Source organism: Hesperophylax consimilis, chromosome 8 (genome assembly GCF_061612785.1).
Source record: "Hesperophylax consimilis isolate HC1 chromosome 8, BYU_Hcon_1.0, whole genome shotgun sequence".
NCBI classification, from domain to species: Eukaryota; Metazoa; Arthropoda; class Insecta; order Trichoptera; family Limnephilidae; genus Hesperophylax; species Hesperophylax consimilis.
In genome coordinates this window covers 26,080,330-26,101,596 of record NC_142843.1, presented here as the reverse complement: position 1 = coordinate 26,101,596, position 21,267 = coordinate 26,080,330, and the positions used below count along the sequence as shown (strand labels likewise).

Here is a 21,267-nt window from a genome sequence, read left to right as displayed (position 1 = left end):
ATGGTTGGGAAATACAATATTTTCTGAGTATATAGTTATTGTTCAATGAAACCAGTTTTTCTTTTGGTAACTAACACCTTTGAGCCATCTTTTTTTAAACATTTTTTAAATGTGAATACCGCACAAGAACTGCTTCCAATTACCCGGAACCAGTGGGACTGCTATGTTTTGAGTCTGAAGGGAGCGGGGAGTTTAACATTCCGATTCTAAATTGTGGTCTTTATACTGACACTTACCATTCTTTACTTGAAATAGTATGTCAGATACCATTGATTACATATCTCAAATCGTCTGTTAAAACAGTGCTACCACTACGAAGTCTTTAGAAAACACGGTTTACACAAAAAAATGTCAGTTAACATGGTGTACACCTGAGCATCCAATATAATTCTTCGATCTGAGAGTTTTAATAAATTTAATTTTTTCATCAATTAATTTTAGTATTCAATGAAAAATAATGCAAATTTATAGAAAATACAATAAATTTATATGAAAATTGCAGGTGCCGGTCTTGCCAGTGTAGTAATATCCTTCCTGATGTCCACCTACTACTGCGTGATTATCGCCTACGCCATCTATTACTTCTTTGCCTCCTTCAAGTCGGAGATGCCGTGGTCCGACTGCACCAACCGCTGGAACACTCCCGACTGCTGGATGCCCGAGAGGCTGGTGCAGAACATCTCCCGCCCTGAGATGTCCAGGACACCTTCCGAAGAGTTCTTCGAGTGAGTTCTAGTTTTATTAAATTTTATACAGTTTTTTATGTGAGTACCTACCACACAAAAGTCTGGGACTCAGGAGCCAGTGAGACTATGGCATATGTTACAAGACTGAAGGTAGTGCAGGGTAAGGAAGGAGATGGAGAAGAGGAAGGTGGGGAAGTACCTGGCTATTCAGATCTGGTTACCAAACACGGTTAAAGCCATTTCATTATATTTACAATAATTATGAGAGAAAGTACTAAAATTTTGTTTTCTTCCGTAGAAAATTTTTGAACAAATTTCCATTTTTAAAGCCTGAACGAAAGAGAAAATCTGAGATTGACTAGATAATAAAAAATAAATGTTAATTTAAATAAATTTTGTTTAATTTTGGAGGTAAAGGAACTTGTGTTGAATTTGAAATTCTGTTGTGGGTATTTTAGAATATGTGCATTAGCAACCCTGCGTAAGGGATAGATATTTAGCGGACCCTCCATGTTTGTGAGTAAAAGCCGCCACTGAAGTACCTACTTACAAATCTGATGATTTCAGAGGAAATTTTGGTTTTTTGGTTTCCAAATATTTTGGAAAATCAGAAACATGCATGCATTGCTACATACTATACTCCTTTTTTTATAACTCTTAATAATACCAAAACTTTCAATAATAAAAGTAAAGAATTACTTGGTCTAAAAGTTATTAAGTAGGTACATATTTTATTTCACTCGCCTCACTTTAAGTAAGTACTTGCATTTTTTTAGAAAAATTAAGTAAGTACTCACCATTTTTTTAGAAAAATTCTTATAAAAAAAAGTATTACAAAATATGAATTGTGATTTCAGCAGCATAATGCAACAATGAGTTATTTGCCCATGGAAAATCAATGCTGTTGTTAGTTCTATTAAAGCAAAGTAAATACATAACATTAATAAAGATGATAATGTACTCTAATTAATTAATTTATTAAAAACTAAATCATCTTGAGTGATGATACAAAATGTACAAAATGTAAATTTATTACATATTTTATCTACATAAAGGTATACTCACCACATTTTTACACTGTGCCATCAGCATGATATGCATATAGGATAAAAGAGGATTAACGGTTCTCACTCAACTTAGGATATCTCAATGATAATAAATATGTCTTAAAAGCATGTTGATTGTGATCAAATTTCTTAATTTTATATATTTTGTTGTGTTTTATATTTGACATACCATTTTAATCAATGTTTATAGGAAGGTACTACATATGTATTACTATTTTTGATATATTATTCTTGTTATGTTATTATTGTCTCCTTTGAATATGCAACAGGGTGTAACGGCGCCTACCAGAAAGTTTGTTTTGGTATGTTTTTAATTGAAAAAAAATAACACTGGACGGCAAAACGAAATGTACGTTTTTAACTCCAAATAAGCTCAGGAATCGCTGGTTAAAATCCTTTGTAATACTTGTACATATATACTACATGGGATGTGTGATCTTGACTAATATGATAATAAAACTGATGTCACTAATTTACATTAGACCTTTTGACTCCAATGTGCCAGACAGACTAACGAAATTGATTATCTATTCAAGAAGAAAATATTTTATCAATATTGCCCGAAGTAAGATAAAATTGATGTCAATTGGAGGCTATTCCAGGTGCTGACTTGCCAAGGCCCTGATAATACCTAACACTTAATACAGCACCCTTAAGGTTTTTACTAGCGCCTTGCGTTGTTTGGTTCAGGGCTGGCCCCGAACAGACATGTCCACAACACACTACTTTCTGTTTATGGGATTGTCTCTTTAGATAATATTGATTATTACATAATGTTTTATATACCTCTCCAGGCATAAAGTACTGAAAGTAAGCCAAGGAATACAATACCCGGGAGAGCTCCGCTGGGAACTGGTGGCCTGCCTGGTCTGTGCATGGATGCTGGTCTACTTTGCCATATGGAAAAGCATCAAGTCATCGGCTAAAGTCCGCTACTTCACCGCAACACTTCCCTTCCTCCTCATCATCATCTTCCTGGGCCGATCGCTGACTTTAGAAGGCGCCGACAAGGGATTGCGGTTCTTCTTCAAACCAAACTGGGCTCTCCTCGGCGATGCTAAAGTAAATACATCATTTAGCAACATGTTTCACTTCCAATTCCTTTTTGTTGCAGTTGCAATACTTTGAAATCTACTTTTTTATGTTTATTTGAGACACTATCTAGGTTACAGATAAATTCCTTAGAACTTTGTAATCATTCATAAAGATAGCAACCAACAATGTGGTAAAAATTAGTTGAAGATAATATGGTTAATTCTGAATTTGAAATATGAGATCGACAAAATTGATGTAAAATAATTAGGTCCTAATGGCTGAGTTGGTTGAGTCGTTGTCCCCGTAAGCCAGAGATTGTGGGTTCGATTCCCAGTTGTGACCGTTACCTTTTTATATATTTTTTTACTTATCTTAAATTATCTTCTTCTTAAATTCGGTTTACTTTTTTAGGTTTGGATCAATGCCGTCGCTCAGAACTTCAATTCTATCGGAATAGCATTTGGTTCCATGATATCATTTGCTAGTTACAACAAGTTCCACAACAACTTTCTTCATGACACGCTCGCCGTGGCATTTGTGAATGCCATCACTAGTTTGTTGGTTGGGATATTTACATTTGCGACAATAGGAAATATTGCATTAGAACAGAATTTGAGTGTGGAGGACGTCATTAGTGATGGTAAGTTTGTTAAGATTACATATTTACTACAAAGATTTCTTAACCTGATCTAAGTGGCTGTCATATGATGTGTGTGTGATGTGAACCATCGGCGGCTAAGCTCGTATGTAGATGATGCATAAAATTTCACTTAAGCTGGACACACACGGCAGAACCAACGTGCCAACAAATGTTTTTGCGCTGAGCCAAAACTCATTGTGTGTGGGGAAACTAAGATGGCCCGGCAGCCTCCGCCTGATAATCGATGAGTTTAAAATCCACCGAGCCGAGCCAAAAAGCCGTGGCTCGGCTCGGCTATAGGTATATAGCTCGCCGTGTGTGTGAGATCCCGAGCCAAAATCCATTCAGTATGAATTCAGACCTCGAGTCGTAACTATGGCCTCTTCAAGTAAACGTGATTTTATTCTGGATGATAGAAAAACATACACCTATTTTATGTATCTACAGATATTATTTCTTACTACTTAATTTAGAATAAATCTTTTTAGAATATTTGTGAATACAGTAACCTATTTTATGTACCCATATGTGATTTAGTTCACAAGTTTTAATTGTTAACTTGACGGTTATAAAGATTAAAAAACCTTTAAAGTGTATTCTATACACTAAATATAAAATGTAAAAAATTTATAGCTTAATAAAATATACTTAAAAAAAGTTTCCAAGAACCTAATGCGTAGGTATGTAGTAATTATATGACTAAAATTCAAGGGGTTGTTCATGACTGATTAAAGTTTGTGGATAATCAGGTTTTTGATTCTATAGTCCGGCCTGAATCTCCCATCCTACCACCCCGTACAATTTGAATAACATTATGATATTCCTACTCTATGTCTACATTTTCAATAAAAATTATTTCACTTCCTTTTTAGGTCCTGGCCTAATATTTGTGGTTTACCCACAAGCTATAGCTAAAATGCCCGCATCGCAGCTGTGGGCTGTACTGTTCTTCTTCATGCTTTTGTGCTTGGGACTAAACAGCCAGGTAAAAAAACCATCAAATTAATCAAAACAAATATGAAGTTCATTTTAGCTATTAATAACTCGCACTGCATATTTTTCCTAATAGATGTCACTGACGTATGTAAAAAAAAATTATTCCTGTAAAATGTAAAATGGTTTGTAATGAGAATGTTTTTTTTTCCAGTTTGCAATAGTTGAAGTCGTTGTGACTTCCATCCAAGATGGATTCCCCAAGTGGATTAAGAAGAGGCTAGTTTACCACGAACTCTTAGTTCTAATTATATGTAGCGTTTCATTTTTGTTCGGATTACCAAATATAGTACAAGTAAGTAAAAATCATTCTTTATTAATCGGTAATTTGTAACTTTTAACCTATAAAGAGAACTGCAATGGAAAATTATTGTCCAATGAAGAATGAGATTAAACAAATAATTTTTTTTTTTAAATAGTTAAAAAATTATAGCCTTTTCTCTTTTATTTCTCTAGTCTGTGCAAATAGTATGATATTGTAAAATTGTTATTATTAACCTCTCCGCGAGTTCGGCCGAAACGGTGCCGCAAAATAAAAAAATGCTTAGAAGAATATGGCCGAAACGGTGCGGCTGCGGCTAAAATTCAAATACTGTCATATTTAATGAAAATATTTTTTTGGTTTATTTGCGTGGATTGATGTCGATGACGTCTTTATCCGAAATATAAGATTATTATTAGTTAATCTAGGATAAATATATTTAAAAAAAAAGAAACATGAACAAACAAAAAAACGCACTCCCCATGTACAGTTAAGTTCACCAAAACTCACTAACCGAGAGGTTAAGAAATAAATTCATGGATTAACAGTTATCAAAAGTTGTTTTTGAGGCAGAACCATAAATTTTTGATGTTAATTAGATTGAGGTAATTAACACACTTCGGCCGGGAAAGGTAGTTCTACCTGTTCGGTCGATTGATGCTAAAGGCTGGGAAGGGTGGTTCTACATTTTGCGCCGTCCTCATTTCAATGGCAGAAAATGGAATTATTCAATATTTTTACATGAATATTATATCTATACCAATCTCTTTGTAAAGGTCCCAACTATATGTACATAATTATCGAATCGTAATGCAAGTGCGAATGAGGGTTTTTATGACCGCGAAACCTGATTCGAATCTCTTTCTCGGGCGTATTTAAAGAAAAAATTACAAGGTTAATTGAGATTTTCGTTTAGTAATTTTATAGTTTGGGTATGCTGAGTCCTATGTACAAATTTTTACTAAAATATTTTAATTATTTTCGAAGATATAGCGATTTAAAACATATAAAAAAAATTCGCACGGGACCTTTATTTTCGCCCGGACTCAGCCAGCGCAAAAAATACTTGGGTGAAATGTGTTAATAACTTTTTTCTCATATCTTGCCAAAATGCATATGTAATTTGATAACGAATATTCTTTCAATGGTTCAAAAAAATATATGATTATAACTTTTTCAGGGTGGAATATATTATTTCCAACTAATCGACCATTACGCAGCTTCCATATCGATCACATACCTCGCCTTTTTCGAAATAATCGGCATAACCTGGTTCTACGGCGTCAAGAGGCTATCACGAGATGTCAAACACATGACCGGACGCACCCCCTCCCTCTACTTCAGGACCTGTTGGCTCGTGGCTGCACCTCTGCTGTTATTCGTGAGTAACTTTTTAATGGTATATATATAGAACTGATTCATCGCCATTACAAATAGGCACTTGTTTACGGGAAAGCCAATATTATATTGTTGTTTTAGTTACTCAAAACAAACATAACTTTTACTGTTTACTATGCATTGGTTAACTCAGAAATCACCAAGATAAAGGTTCTTGTACATTATTTAATTATCATAGTTATTATTTATTATGTGTTATTTATTTCTATGCATTATTTAATGAGCAGGCAGCATTCTGCTGATGCACTCATATCTGATTTCACAATCTGTTTAACGGTAATTGAGTAAGTAATTAAGAAACCAATTGAGCTTTAAATTGGTTTATATTAGTAGCATTAAGTTTGTTCCATGCATCCATCATTAAAACTAAGATGTTTAGTGAAGCCGAGAATAACACCATGGAAACATATTATGTTACTGATATTTATTTTTAAATGTGGCTGCAAACTGCAATTATCTTGTAAGAATAGAGTGCGAAAAATATTGTTATCGACTGTTCAAATTACACAATTTTTCAATGTTTTTATCGCTAGCAAAACTGGTCAAATTTGGCTATATGAATGTTAGCCATTCTGCGTCTTCGCTCTTTCTCCTCTCATCCCTTCGGTAGCTCACATCAGAAGGATCGGTCTTGAAGATTATTATCAAACAAATTGAGAAAATGCAATAAAATTGGGATTATTCTATGAATGCCTCGAAAAAATTATTTATTGCTGAGAGTGTAAAAAAAACAGTTAAACTCTGTAGATATAGTGTGCAGATGAATTCAAAATCATTAACCTCGGCTATACCGGAATGCTGCTGTCACATATGTGATCCCTGAAGTTTCACTAAAACATGTTGTGTGATGGGATAGATTATGTTGAAAATGTCAATTTACTGATTGATATATGTTTTTTTAGGCGGTTTGGGTGTTCAGCTTGATAGACTACGAGCCCCCCACATACCACAACGGGCACTACCATTATCCTGGCTGGGCCGAAGCGCTGGGCTGGATCTATGCCTCCATCTCACTCATCTGCATCCCAGGGTACGCAGCCGTCATCATCACTCGGGCAGAAGGAGACACTTTCATGCAGGTAAAAATCAATACTTTTATCAAAAATTCCCTTGAACTTGGAACTCTCCGTTTCTATCTAGATCTAGGTATTTGACAATGCTGATAATTCTGACAGATTGGGAAAATTTGTTAAAACTTTTTTTCTTAAAGTGAACAATATTATACCATACAAAGATTATAAAAAAATTTTAAATTATTGGATATTATGTAAAAGATTATAATAATGTATTAGTCAAAAATAATTATATAAAATATCACAAGGGTGTAAATAAATAAATAAATACTGAAAAATCTAACAAAGATAGCAGTATCATTAGGTATCTATTTTTTTTTTTTAAACTTTAAAATATATATTATATTATATTTTTTAATTGTGTCCTAACACACAAATTCTTTACTTATTAACATTTAGGCTGCGTTCATATGTATGGGTAATTTCACCTCCACACAGCACTTTTTTTCATCTTCTCTCACTGACAAATAATACTTTTTAAAACTGTTAATAAATATATTTCATGTGATCATTCTTCATGTAATCTTTGCTCAAACTATGCATTCATATCTTAAGTAATCGTAAAAAACATAAAATTATTATTTCGGGGTGATGTTTATATAAACAAAATTAAAAATACAGAGCAGATAAAACATTACTGAATAATATGAACGCGAGCTGGGCTGTACCTACTGGTACCAATGTCTGATTGAATTTATCATATTATTTGATCTGTGCGCCGATACCACAAGCGTTTTTAATAAATAAGGATTTGTTTAGGAACTTATTTATGCGGTATGCAAGCTCTCAAATATTTGTTTCGAACTTGAGAAAAAAGATGAAATATTTTCCCTCATAATGAAACGATAATCATTTTTTTTAAATAATGATCTAATTAAAATTTTGTTTCCTGCACTAAGTTTTGTTAAAATATTATATTTAAATTAAAAAACTTTGTGTTCTAACACATACATTTTCTAAAAAACAAATACAAGATGTAGTGTAACATACACTGGTTGGAAATCTCCAAAATAAATGTATTTTGTAGGTTTACACATTTTTATAATAAATTTTTCTTAAAATATTTCTTTTTATTCAGCGAAATGAGATTGTCAAATGAAATTCTTAAATTCACAAATAATATAAAATTACTACATTTTATGCTTTAGAAAATAGGATCCTGCGTTTAGGGTGTTCATATTCACCGCAAATTTTTGTTCTACCAGTATTTTTTTAATATTCCGGTTATAATTGAAACGGAGTTGTGTAACGTAATAAATTTAATGTTTTTTTTAAAAAAGAACCACAAATAACAATTTTTAAATAGCCCAGAATAATTCTATGAATCTACCACAGTACAGAACCAATATATTTTTCTGTTACAGAAATTCAAGAACTCCATCAAGCCAGCATTTGAGTGCAAGATTTGCAAGAGGCACGACTGCGAGCATCTGGACGACAGCGTATCAATGACGGGCGACGTCGTCAGGGAGCTGTCTCCCATGTTGGGCCTCACCACCCCCAGCACACCTACCCCCACCACCCTCCGACCCCTGCCCCTTAACCTCACCCTCGCCAACAACCATCAGACACCAAATAATACTACTTAAACACGCATCAATACATATGTACTGCCATAGCAATATTATGTGATATTTCTCATAGCAATAAAGTTATATTATTATGAGAGTTTCTCATGGCATAAAAATATATTATGAGATATTTCTCAAGCATAAAAATATATTACTAGATTTGTCTCATAGCATAAAGACATATTATGAGTTACTTCTCAAACATAAAGATGTTTTATGAGATGTTTCTAATGGCATACAGAGATATGAGATGTTACAGCATGAAGATATATCGCCAGTTGAGTATTATTAAGTACTCAGGCTGCAATATTATGAGATGTTTCTCATATCATATAGATAAATTATAATGAGACATTTTTTCTCAAATCAATAAAGATATTTTATGAGAACGAAAATACTTGTATGATATGTATTCGGATATTTTGAGGATGTTTATAATTTGTCAGTTGTTTATACTATTTGTTATTATTCAGATTAATTTAGTTAGTTTCTTTTTGACATCTTGACCTAAAAAGATTATGTAAAATGTAAAGCAGTCCATACACAGTCTCTGAGATGGGTTGTATGCATAAATAATATTGTATGTAATATTTTACATTATGTTAATTTTTATTTCATTTTGAACCCTGATATTTTAGAGGCATTTCAATGATGTGCCGTGTGAGTCATGAAGGTGCCAAATATTGAAAATTAACTCAATTATTTTTTTCATTCACCATTCATTACTTCATCTAAACGTAATTTATATTATTGTGTACCTACGCATAGTTTCATTTAAAATGAAACATTATTTTATTATAACTTGACTCAGTTTAAAGTATCGTCAAGATGTATCGATTAATAGAATAATACATTCCTGTGCTAGTCCAGATTAAAATACAATTTAGAATTGTTAAGCTTTAATTGAAAAATATTATTTGTAATAGATAAGTAGTTAAGTATCATGCTCAATTAATGTGTTACCACCTTGAAGAAAACAAAATCTATGGTTAATAATTGCTTATGGCCACGGTCTTTCCAACCCTTCTATATAAAAATAAATATGATTTAAATATCTACTTATCAATATAATCTGTATTTTATAGAAAGGGCAAATAAGCAATTTATTAATAACTCTTTCCCTTTCCAAAAAAGGGATACCAGTAATTCAAATCAACAACTTGCCAACACAAGTTTAAACAAAATTAAGAGCTTTCTATACATATACGTAAAAAATAATGTTACATTCCAAATAAAAAACATTTTTATTAAATTTCATGTGCATTTGGTGTAATACATTTGAAAGAAGAGCAAAGCAGTATTCTTCCACAAAATCAATACTCCAATATTAAGTATGTGTGTGTCTGTATCTTTAGATTACTTTGCAAGACACTCACGATTTGTACATTTTGCAATGAAAATTACATGGAAATTATTTTTTTGGACGGATGAGATATTCGCTCTTTGAGCATGAGTTGGTTGTTGGTGTGTAATAAACGCGCTAAAATATAGATTAAAATGAATGTGCAAATTGTATGTTTGAATCTAGCATAAAACAACTTTTAGGAACAAATTTAAATTAAGAAAATAAATTATGTTGACTGTTAAAGTGTTTTATTATTTATCAAACTTGTGAGAAAGCTTCGGAGCAGGGGGCCTACTCTGTATCTTTCGAAACTTTCCTGCTGCTGGTTTAGCCACGTCACAAACCCGTATTAACCCTTCCCTTACGATATTCAAAAATTACTCATCCTCTGGTGCTATACACTCGGTAAATTTTTATATATTGTAATTACTTAATGCAATACATAAATTTGTTGCGAAGGAATACCAAAAATTTGAACTCTGTGATTAGTATATTTAGAGAGATATTTTATTAATTAGAGACGATGTTCACTTAGTCGACAGCACCGGCAAGGAAAGGTTAAACCACGAACTTACTGGTTTATTAACCCGAAAGATACAGAGTAGGCCCCCAGGACCCAGAACTGGAGCACAAAGTTGTTGGAGTTTCGCTTAAAACTGGGACAGAAAAGATAGCCTTCTGCAGATATTAATAATTGTTCTTTTTATTTTTATTGTGTTATGATCGCTCATCTCATGCAAATTGATCGGTAAACTTTAATGTGTGTAGCGGCCATTATACACGTTGACAAAAGAAAATGGCGAGCCTAGAAAAATCATTGTAAGTGTAAGTAAGTAAATAGTGTAAGGATGTATTACCCGTTCTACGGGCTTAAATATCGTTTCCTTTTGATAAAATATTCTTCAACACAAAAGAAAAGAAATTGAAGATAGCGAAGACTGGTTCACATTTTTAAATACATATATGTAGTTGGGATCCTTACACAGAGATTGATATAAAATGTTGGTATAAAATGATCAGAGAACAATGCTTTTCAAGCCATTCAAGTAGGACCGGCGTAAAAGGTAGAACTACCCTTCCCGCCGGAAGTGTGTTAACATTCCAAAAGCGGCTACTCAAGATTTATGATATTCCAAATTAGCCTTATTTTCCCGATCTTTCTCAAATTTTTAACTTTTCCACTCTTTATCCAAAAACTTTGATAATCTGAATTTCTTTAGGTTTGGTTTTTAAAAATTTCAACACTTGAAAAAATGCTACAAACTTATTCATCAACCCAATGTACGTTATAGGAATCCGAAATTCACATTGAAGTTTTTTCTTTATAACGTAAACTTAATTAATAATAAATGCATACATAATATACAACACGCATACATGTTATTCGCACAAAGATAATTGGCAACATTGCAGTGGGTTTTCACTATCGTAATATGATTTTGTCCTGGAATATCCGAGGGTTATGTTTATGTAACATTGGTAATTTTAATCTAAATAGAACTTCGAGCATGGAGAGCAGAGTTGGAGCGTGAATCTTATGTGGGAGAGGTCAATAAAAATAGACTGCTCCAAATTCTGGACCATAATGAGAGGAATGCTCCTTAGCTCTAAAACCTCACAAGGTTAAAGTAAAATATTGTTTGCGAATTTGTATTTACATGCATTATAGAATTTAAAATAATTTGTTTGGGTATTTTTAACTCGTTCCAGGGTGGAAGATATACTCAGTATCGTCTTAGTGATAGACAACAATGCTGAATGGAAACAATGCTTGAAATGAGGCTTTAAGTATGTTTATTGGGCATTGTATAGTTCAACTTTCACTATACTCACTGCTATGTTAAAAAATTTAAGATGAAAAATTCCTTTTAAATGATCAAGTACGTATCTGGGTACGTCAAAAGATAAGAAAAAGGTTAATGCTTCTTTCAAACCAAGCATTTTTATGAAAAACCTTAAATAAAATATGTAGTCCTTTTCAGTTCCACGCTCATAAATACTTTTTCACTATGGTTAATCAATAAATAAGGTTAATCCCACCCGGGTCAGTATGAAAACAACAAATCCAAATTCAAATATTTAGCAAGATTTTCAAAAAACATGAATTCTTTTGAAATAATTTTTATACCGCAGTGGTGAAACATATTTGAGTCTACGCAGCGCAACTTTGGCAACAAAGCGGCAACACTGCAACAAAAGGCACAATTTTCCGCATTCTTAATGCACATGGCTGGCCAACCCGTGAGGTAGCAATGTGAGAACCCGCCACCAATCACAGGGCATTTAAGTCTCTTACGGTTTTCATCGTCTTTAAAAGACGATTTTTTGATTATTATATATATACTAAAACTTATATATATTCAGAATCATCGTTTGTTAATCTATACAAAAGTAAGTTTTAAGAAGTAATATTTTTCACCTAAGTTCCTTATTACAAAACAAATAAAAAAAAATCACGACCCACTTGTTGAGAATATCTGATAAAAAACTTTATGTTGTTGATTATGTCAAACATCAAAACTAGAATAATTTAGTTTGTCATTAGGTATACGTAAATATTTTATCAACGTTAGTAATATTTTTGAGTTCGATATAATATACTTATAAGTCATAGTTAGAGTGTTGTAATGTGTTATTGTAGGAATTTTCCTAAAATATAAAAACATTATCAATACAAGGATACGAAGCAACACATGATCGCTCTAATCTGAGTAAACAAAAGAAATTCAAACCAAGTCAAGTCTCGAGCCAGTGAACATAACTGTAGATTAATTCAGCTATTAAGTGAATTCAAGATGGGCACAGTTAGTTTAATTCAAGGGTGCTTCCTTTTATGTTCCTTGTTCCTAATCGGTTATTGTAATGCAGGTATGGAAATTAACATTATATTATAATACATATATTACTATATACCGTAACTCATTTAAAAAAAGATTTTTGTTATTGAATAACATTACTAATTTTTTTAAATATTTTAATATCTAAAAAATAAGTAGGTATGGTTATAAAATAATACTAAATATACAAAAACAAATATTTCAGTTTACATCATCAGTGTTGCAAAATAAAGAGCATTATATTGTTGTCTTTAAAATGAAAAAATCAGTTTTCTTGTTGGAAATAACTGCAATAATTTTTATTTACAAAAAGGGTTTTTGAGATTTTATTTTTTATTAACAAAGTGATCACAAATAATACATATTGATAGAAGTAAGTAATTATCAGTAAGTGTACAGAAGACAGATGGTTAACATTAAGAAAATTACTAAGTATATAAATATATACAACCGTCTGATGACGGTATACAACAGTATGTTATTTCAAATGATCTGCATAAGGATAACTATGTAATATATGTTTCAAGCTGTTAATTAATACCTGCCTAATTGAGAATAACTCGTGTTTAGGGAGGGAGTATCGACTTGACTTTTATACATCAAACATTTTTAGAAATACTACTTACATTTTTCTTCTTTGTTTTTGTACCCCCACCCCATACACACTCATTCTCATAACATAGTGAGTGACTCAGCCGAGCACTCGGCAGGTGTAATTTGGCCTTAAGAAACAAAGAAAATAACTTTTTCAGTAGGTGCCTACTGTGTATATAGATTATTAACTTGTATTTTTTTTAATGTGTTACACAATACACAATCTTCCTTTACAGCAATTATTTTTTTCATTGTGTTGATAAAGCCACTTCTTAGCGATCCCAAACAAACAAATGAATGAACCTTTGAAAAAACTTATATTCAGCAATATTTTTTGATAACAATTAAATATAATAACAGTAATGTAGAATAGCAAGTAAGTAGGTACCTACTAAAATTGTTGATTGATGAGAAAGTGGTAGACAAATAATGTCCTGGCTAAAGAACCTAGAATAATACAGCTATTTATAGTAACTTCCTCGGGACAGGTACATATAAAAGATTATTACGTATTTATTTGCAACAAACAGAAACAATAGCTTACAACATTATTTCAAAGACTTAATAAAGCCAAAAACCAAAATTAATAACATGTGTATAAGAAATAATAAATTATTATTGTATGTGTGAAATATTGATAACAAAGATCAACCAATCACTTCACCTCCTAAAAACGTTTCGCTTGCAGAGGTTCAAACTAAATGTCAAAGGCCAATACCAACATGGCACGACATGTAAAAACATGCTTTTTCTTAAAACAACGCCATCTGTTGGACAAACACTTTTTTTTTTAACCGTACAATCTGTTGGACGTAAAAGCAACTTGCGCTATTGATTCTCTATCTGCACAGATAGACTGAGCCACAGCAACGCGTGGCGGGGTACAGCTAGTCTATATAAATAAAAATGTTAATGTTTGTTTAAAATCTTAAATCTCTAAGATTTCTAAATAATCCATTGAATAAGGAAGGGTATTTTCTTTAGTCATTGAAATATTCTAACCGGTTGGCATCGAAAGTACTACAAATATTTTTTACGTAGGTAAAATTGCTATTTAAATCATTCTTCGTGATGTTTGCAGGACACCCAGGATGCCCAAATATTATCAAAAAGGAGATGTGGGGGGGGCAATCCATCTCCAATGCCATTTCAATGCCAACTCCTGTTGAATACGTCATCATTGCACATACGGTGACTCCTGAGTGCTACTCCGTCTCGGCTTGTTCTACTAGAATTACAAATATACAGGATTTTCACATCAATATTAGAAAATTCCGTGATATAGCTTACAAGTAAGTTAAGCAATAAACAAAAATAAGTACCTACGCAATAGTTTTAAGATGTATAATAATTATTAATCTTTCGCTTGCATTGTTAAAGAATTTTAAAATCTTGAAATAAATGTTTAAAGAATTGAACAAAATTTTGTTGAAAAATGTTCATTTGAAAAGAAGATATCTCTCTTTATCATAAAGCGGTTGGTTAGTTTGTTTCCAGTTCAGTTTGTTTATCTTCATCGAGTTCATTCAAATACCCTGCAATATTAATAATATGTCCAACTACAGTAAAATATTGGCAGTATTTAACCCTTACCACTCCATTATTTTTTTAATATTTTTTGTCAACTAACTCATCAAAATAATGGCAAAATATTAATTTATTGATAGGCAGTTACAAAAAAATTCGTTAATAATTCATTCATTATGATTTATTCTTCAAATAAAAAAACAGTTTAATGAATGGTACTTTTTAAAACATTCTCCAGGTTGGAGACCAGGTTTTCTGGAACAGGTCTCACAAAAGCACACTGTTTCGCGTCTTCCCCGTGGAATCGTTCTGTTACTGCACACAGTACAGTCTTTAAACCTTTGTCCAGTTTGGCAATGAAGTGTTGCTTGTTTTCTAATCGCTCCTCTGCATCTCACTGTCACTTTCATAAGATTCATCTTCCGAAAACACTTGGTATTCAGATGCCATACCACTCCAAGTTCCCGCCATTTTAGGTTATGTGAATTTGCAAAGGTTATTTTATAGTAAATTAAAACGGAAAACAGTCAAAATCTTATGAAAACGTGAATTTAAATTTTTTTTTCTCACAACACGTGCCGCTTGAAGACGCTAGTGTAGAGTACTATCATCAGAATGCATGGAAAATGTCAGAAGTTGGTTAGTTATTATAACTATTCAACAGTACATATTTGGTTCATTTCACAAAATCAAAATTCTTCTTTTCCCTCCATCTACATCCATTATTTTCAACTGTCAAGTTTATCGGTTGGAGATAAATTTATCTGATAATGGAATATAGATTCAGAGAGAATATAATAATAATATGGTTCTTGATAGGAAGTGAATATTTATTTTTCGCTATATTCTATATTAATTTGTTTATTTTTCAGTTTTCTGATTGGCAGTGATGGTAATGTGTATGAGGGAGTCGGTTGGCATAAAGTCGGGTCACATTCTCGTGGTTGGAATTCCAAAGGGTTAGGAATAGCCTTCATTGGAAACTTTTCAGGTAGATTTAAAAAAATTAATATGATTAATAAATTCATATCAAGGTTAAATATTCATCAGACAAATTAGAATTATTATATATTTTGGTAGTGACCGACCGAAGTTTCGGTTTCGGCCGCTATCGGCCTCTAGAATAACTTAAATATTATTTTAAAGGAGCTGTTATGTAAAAGTTGTCCAAGGCTGAGGCCAGACGAGCGTAGTTTTTTGGGTTGGGTAAATTCAGGAGTGGGTCGCAGAAAACTCATTTTGGGTCGCCATGTGGCACAAACCACACTTCAATATGAAACCGAATGCAGCGGTTATTTCTTGAATCAAAAAAGGTGACTCACAACTCACCGTATGTCTAGCCTCAGATTATAGTTAAAAGTTTAAGTACGGGTTGTTTTGGAGAAATTGAATAATTCATCAAATTTCAGCGTTCATTTTCGGGTTCTGTGAAAGTCATTATTATATCATTATAGGCTAGTTGCTTGACAGAACTGAAATAATAACAGAACTTGAAAAAAATCTTTCACAGAACTTGAAAATTAACTTAACTAAAAATTCTCCGATACAACCTGTCCTAAGAGATTGTAATTTTAAAATATTATTTATCATTTGAATACTAATTAGTTATTGGATTGCTATTGTCAAAAATAAAGACTATTGAAGACTTGACTGATTTGTTTGAAGATAGTAGTTCTAAGATCTTTAGTGTTTTTGTAATTTCTTTAAGTACCTACCTACAGTCTAAATTAAAGAACTGTAACATAATAACGCACCAAAAACTGCTAAAAGTATTTATTCATTCAAATGATGTCTTTTATTTCATTATGCATTTTATCTAATAACTTTAATGAACTCTTGCAAGTTTAACAATACAAACACCTATTTTCGGGGTATAGTGTTTTTTACCTTAGTCAAAAAAATTTAGGTTTCTAAAACAGAAGCCGAAATTCGTTTTCCGAAAATCTAGTTTTAGTCGGTCACTATAATATTGGTCCATAAGTGGATACGCAAAACTGAATGGTCATTTTTTAACCTTTTAAATAAATCATTTCTCTGAATATAAGTAGCTAATCTGGGGAAACTACTTATGGTAGATTATATACTATTTGTATAAATATAAACACATTATTTTGTAAGACAGTACAATTTACAAAAATATCATTTTGCAAAAAACAAGTAAGTTATTACGAATATAGAATCAGATGTGCACAGTGAATATTTTGCATCTGCGATCAAGAAGTTAATTAAAAGGTAGCAAGTTACAATGCAAGAATTAACACTATTGACATTTACCATCACCGTTACTTCCATGCTTATCTATATTACAAATAAGTAATTACGCTCGTAGTAATTACTTATTCGTGATAATTACGCTCAACCCGATTGTTTTGCAACCTGCCCGCTTTTTAAAATTTTGCCTTAGTTTGTAAAATTAATAGCTAAAATTTTATTTCTTCCTTATTTTAGAAAAACTACCTCCCCAAAACTCTATGGACGTGGCCCAAGCGCTGCTTAGATGCGCAGTCGAAAGTGGAGAACTCAAAACACACTACAAACTGGTCGGTCATCGCCAGGTCACTGCGACACAGAGTCCAGGCGGCTTGCTGTACCATCACATTGCCACCTGGCCACATTACACAGAAGATCCTTGAATACATACTCAGATACTCTAAAATAATAAAAGATACTAATATTAAGTACCTACATCTCGATGTAATATGTAGCTAGGTACATAAACTGATGATTAAAATACTAAATTTGACCGGTCAGTGGTTGAGTGGGCATAGCGCTTGGGTCTCACCCGAGCGTCGCGTGTTCGATTCCTCGGCTGGCTAAGTCCTCCATCACAACACAAGCAACATTTTCGGCTTTCTGTGGTGGTAGTAGGAGATTTTCAAACATTGTTGGGTTATTCGTAACCTGGGAATGTTTGTCTTTCTTTATTAAATAAAAAAATATATATATAACCCTGTCACCTATTTATCAATAATATTTTCGTTTTTCAAATTCATAAGTAATTTTATTTTTCCAAAATAAACATTTTTCTTTGCATTCTTATTTTAAGATTTTCTTCAATAATTATTTCTTCATTATCAACACAAGGAGACCATGAGCACATTATCCCTAAGAATAAAGAAGAAAAAAATAACAAACTAGTAGGTAGTTAAAATTACAAAACCAAATGTCAAAGGTTACATAATATCTACATAAAACCAAGAGGCATAGATAAGTATAAATAAAAACTATCACAGCACAAAAGGCAAAATCATTTGTGAAGGCAAAATACACAATGTTCCCAAACTCATTATACAGGTGGGAAACTGGTGATTCTGCATTACATAGATCAGTGCTCCGCAACCGGTGTGCCGTGGCACACTGGTGTGCCGTGAGCCGGACACAGGTGTGCCGCGGGCAAATTCAATGTATTTGACATTTTACAATATTTCATTATGTATTTAATACACAATGACAAAATATTTTTCATAATATTGTCTATTTTTCATTGTCTGCAGATACTGTTAAAAGACGTATTCACAATATATTATAAACACTGATTAGAAAACTGTTATTGGCTGCACTTCAGATCAACGAAACAACCGAGATTAAAAATAAAGCACAGTTGATAGCTATTGTACTTTTAGTTGACGAGGACATTATTAAAGAACATTATTTATTTTGTAAGGAGGTTCCAGAGCAAACTACCAGTGAAGGATTTTTTTAAGTAACCGATGATTTCTTCAAAATATATAATATTAAATGCAGCAATTGCATTGCTGTTTGCACGGATGGCGCTGCGGCAATAACGGGTAGTAAAAAGGGTTTTGTCTCTTGTGTAAAACAAAAAAATCCAACGTTAAAATTTACACACTGCTGCATACATCGAGAAGCATTGATGGTCAAAAATTTACAGGATGAACTTTTAAACACGATGAATGAATGCATTAAAATTGTAAACATAATTAAATCAAGAGCCCTAAACTCGCGAATCTTCTGGAATACTCTGTGCAGAAATGAGAGCCGAATATGAATCCTTATTGTTTTATACTGAAATTCGTTGGCTATCCCGAGGCAAACTTTTGGCTAGATTGTTTGAGCTTCGTCACGAGGTGTCTGAGTTTCTTTTAAATCAAAATATTCCCAAACTATATCAGCACCTAGATGATAATTACTGGATAGCCAAACTTGCATACATGGCTGATATATTCGAGCATTTGAATGAACTTAATAACGAACTTTGGCAGAAAGAGCTGCAAAAAGGATGTTTGGAAATGTACCAAAGGATCAATCATAGCACAATTGAAAACAAACAATTTACTGTGGATCTGGCCCAACAACATTTAAGTATGCTTCAGCAGAAATTTGGTCAGTACTTTTATTCCATTAATTACAAGAACTTCGGGTTGCGCTGTCAAAAATCGAGCCGAATATAAAACTTGTGTTCATTGAAACAAGCGCAGGATAATTTAACAAAATCGCTCATTAATTTATTATTATTTTATAATAATTATTAAGATTGCGTAAAAATAAATATGTTATATTTATATGTATGTATGTATACTTTTCAAATAAAAAACAAGAAATTATTGTAAAATTTGTGTATCAATTTAATATCTAATTTTAGCTTTTGGTGTGCCGCGGAATTCTAGGAAGCAATTTGGTGTGTCGTAGGTGAGAAAAGGTTGCGGAGCACTCACATAGATAACCTAAAAACTTTTTGTCGATCTGAGCATTAAAAAAATAAATTTTAGAGCCCCTTCTACGATTCGACGCATTTTAAAAGAAATTAAAAAGCTGATATTATATTATAATCCTATCGAGCAAATTTTACCTAAAAAATTCCATCTCGGACTCAATTTTTGAAAACGAAAGCACAATAACTAAAAGTTATACCACACAATCGACTCCAAATGTGATGTAGAATCACCAGTTTCCTGCTTATTTATTATTTATATTAAATTTTCTTTTTTTCTTTTAATATTGCTGGTTGTGTATTACATAAAACGACACATGCGTGTTGGAATAAAACAAAATAAATAAATACATTGAAATCGGCTGTAAAAAAATCCACAAAATCGATTTTATAGATTTCCTCTTCTTCTACTTATTCCCGGGTTACGAATAACCTGACAATAATTTAAAAATCTCCTACTATCATCACAGCAAACGGAAAATGTTGCTTGTATCGTGATGCAGCAGCCAGCAGAGGAATTGAACTCACGACGCATGGGTGGGTCGCAACTCAGTCACTGACGGGTTGCAGTGGTTTTCGAGGTGGGTGCAATTATGTAGTTCATTTCAAGGTTTTTTTTCCGTTTGTTTGTTTTGGTTCCTAATCAGTTGTAATGCAGGTAAGGAAATTAACATTAAAAACCTATTATAAAATCAGGTCTTCATTCACGTTGCATCCATCAGCGGCATGCTCTATATCTGTAATTTTTACTTTTCAGAACCCGTTATCTTTTTCAAACAATGTTTATAATCTTACACGTTTATTATTAGTTCAAATAATTGAATTTAGGCATAAAACATAAATATTATTATTATAAGATAGAGATCAACCTATCACCTTTTAAAATTTTCCTTCAAAAATCAACTCCTAAAACTAAATGTCGAAGCCAGAAATTTAATTAATGAATAATACAAGGTGGAGCAAAAGTAATCACCCTATCAGAAGATTCTATAATTTTTGCAAATGGCGGCAAATGTCAATTCTGCTTGAAGTAAACAGATGCAAAATACACGTCGACAAGCCATAAGCTTTACTCCTCAAGAACGTGGAGTAATTGTTTCCACTTTTTTGTGGAATAATTCGTCTGGTATGATCACCCGATTTGACGGCTCTAGACTTATGGGGTTTTTTGAAGCCCTCAAAGAGAATATCCACCACGAATGCAAGAACCTATCGCCGGAAGTTCTGGCAAAGGTGATATATGAAAATGCTATAAAATAATACCATAAATAATGGAAAATGCCATGTAAAAAAAATTAAGACATCAAATAAACATAATCCACAAGCAGAACTAAAGTTACATTAAAAAAATTAGGTGATTTCTATTGCGCGACCTTGTATAATTTGTGCAAATTTTTTTCTTCACAATTTACCATAAATAATAATTTATTTTTATTAAATATTCAAAACCAAAGCAAAGTGACCCTAAAATAAAGTACTTACAGTTTAAAAGGGTTAACTTTGCAGTCGGCCAAATATGGCCTATATGAGGGATATTAATTTATTTATTTATTTAATAAAATTATTT

General features: G+C 32.4%; 2 protein-coding genes across 2 annotated transcripts in view; both read left to right on the top strand.

Annotated features, from left to right (window-relative positions):
- ine (solute carrier family 6 member inebriated) overlaps positions 1-10,313 on the top strand; it is a 108,247-nt gene extending 97,934 nt beyond the window's left edge. Inside the window, exons 4-11 of the mRNA XM_089634564.1 lie at positions 503-725; positions 2,548-2,815; positions 3,200-3,428; positions 4,301-4,413; positions 4,576-4,716; positions 5,864-6,064; positions 6,984-7,160; positions 8,519-10,313. Of these exons, the coding sequence (XP_089490690.1) occupies positions 503-725; positions 2,548-2,815; positions 3,200-3,428; positions 4,301-4,413; positions 4,576-4,716; positions 5,864-6,064; positions 6,984-7,160; positions 8,519-8,743 (1,577 nt within the window). The 3' untranslated portion in view covers positions 8,744-10,313. The remainder of the gene's footprint in view (positions 1-502; positions 726-2,547; positions 2,816-3,199; positions 3,429-4,300; positions 4,414-4,575; positions 4,717-5,863; positions 6,065-6,983; positions 7,161-8,518) is intronic.
- A 2,306-nt stretch (positions 10,314-12,619) lies between these two features.
- Positions 12,620-17,758, top strand: LOC149421802 (peptidoglycan-recognition protein 2-like). The gene is made up of 4 exons (XM_089634563.1): positions 12,620-12,938; positions 14,583-14,793; positions 15,901-16,019; positions 17,477-17,758. The coding sequence occupies exons 1-4, from the start codon at positions 12,866-12,868 to the stop codon at positions 17,659-17,661; spliced, it is 588 nt and encodes a 195-aa protein (XP_089490689.1). The 5' UTR covers positions 12,620-12,865; the 3' UTR covers positions 17,662-17,758.
- Positions 17,759-21,267: the final 3,509 nt, after the last annotated feature.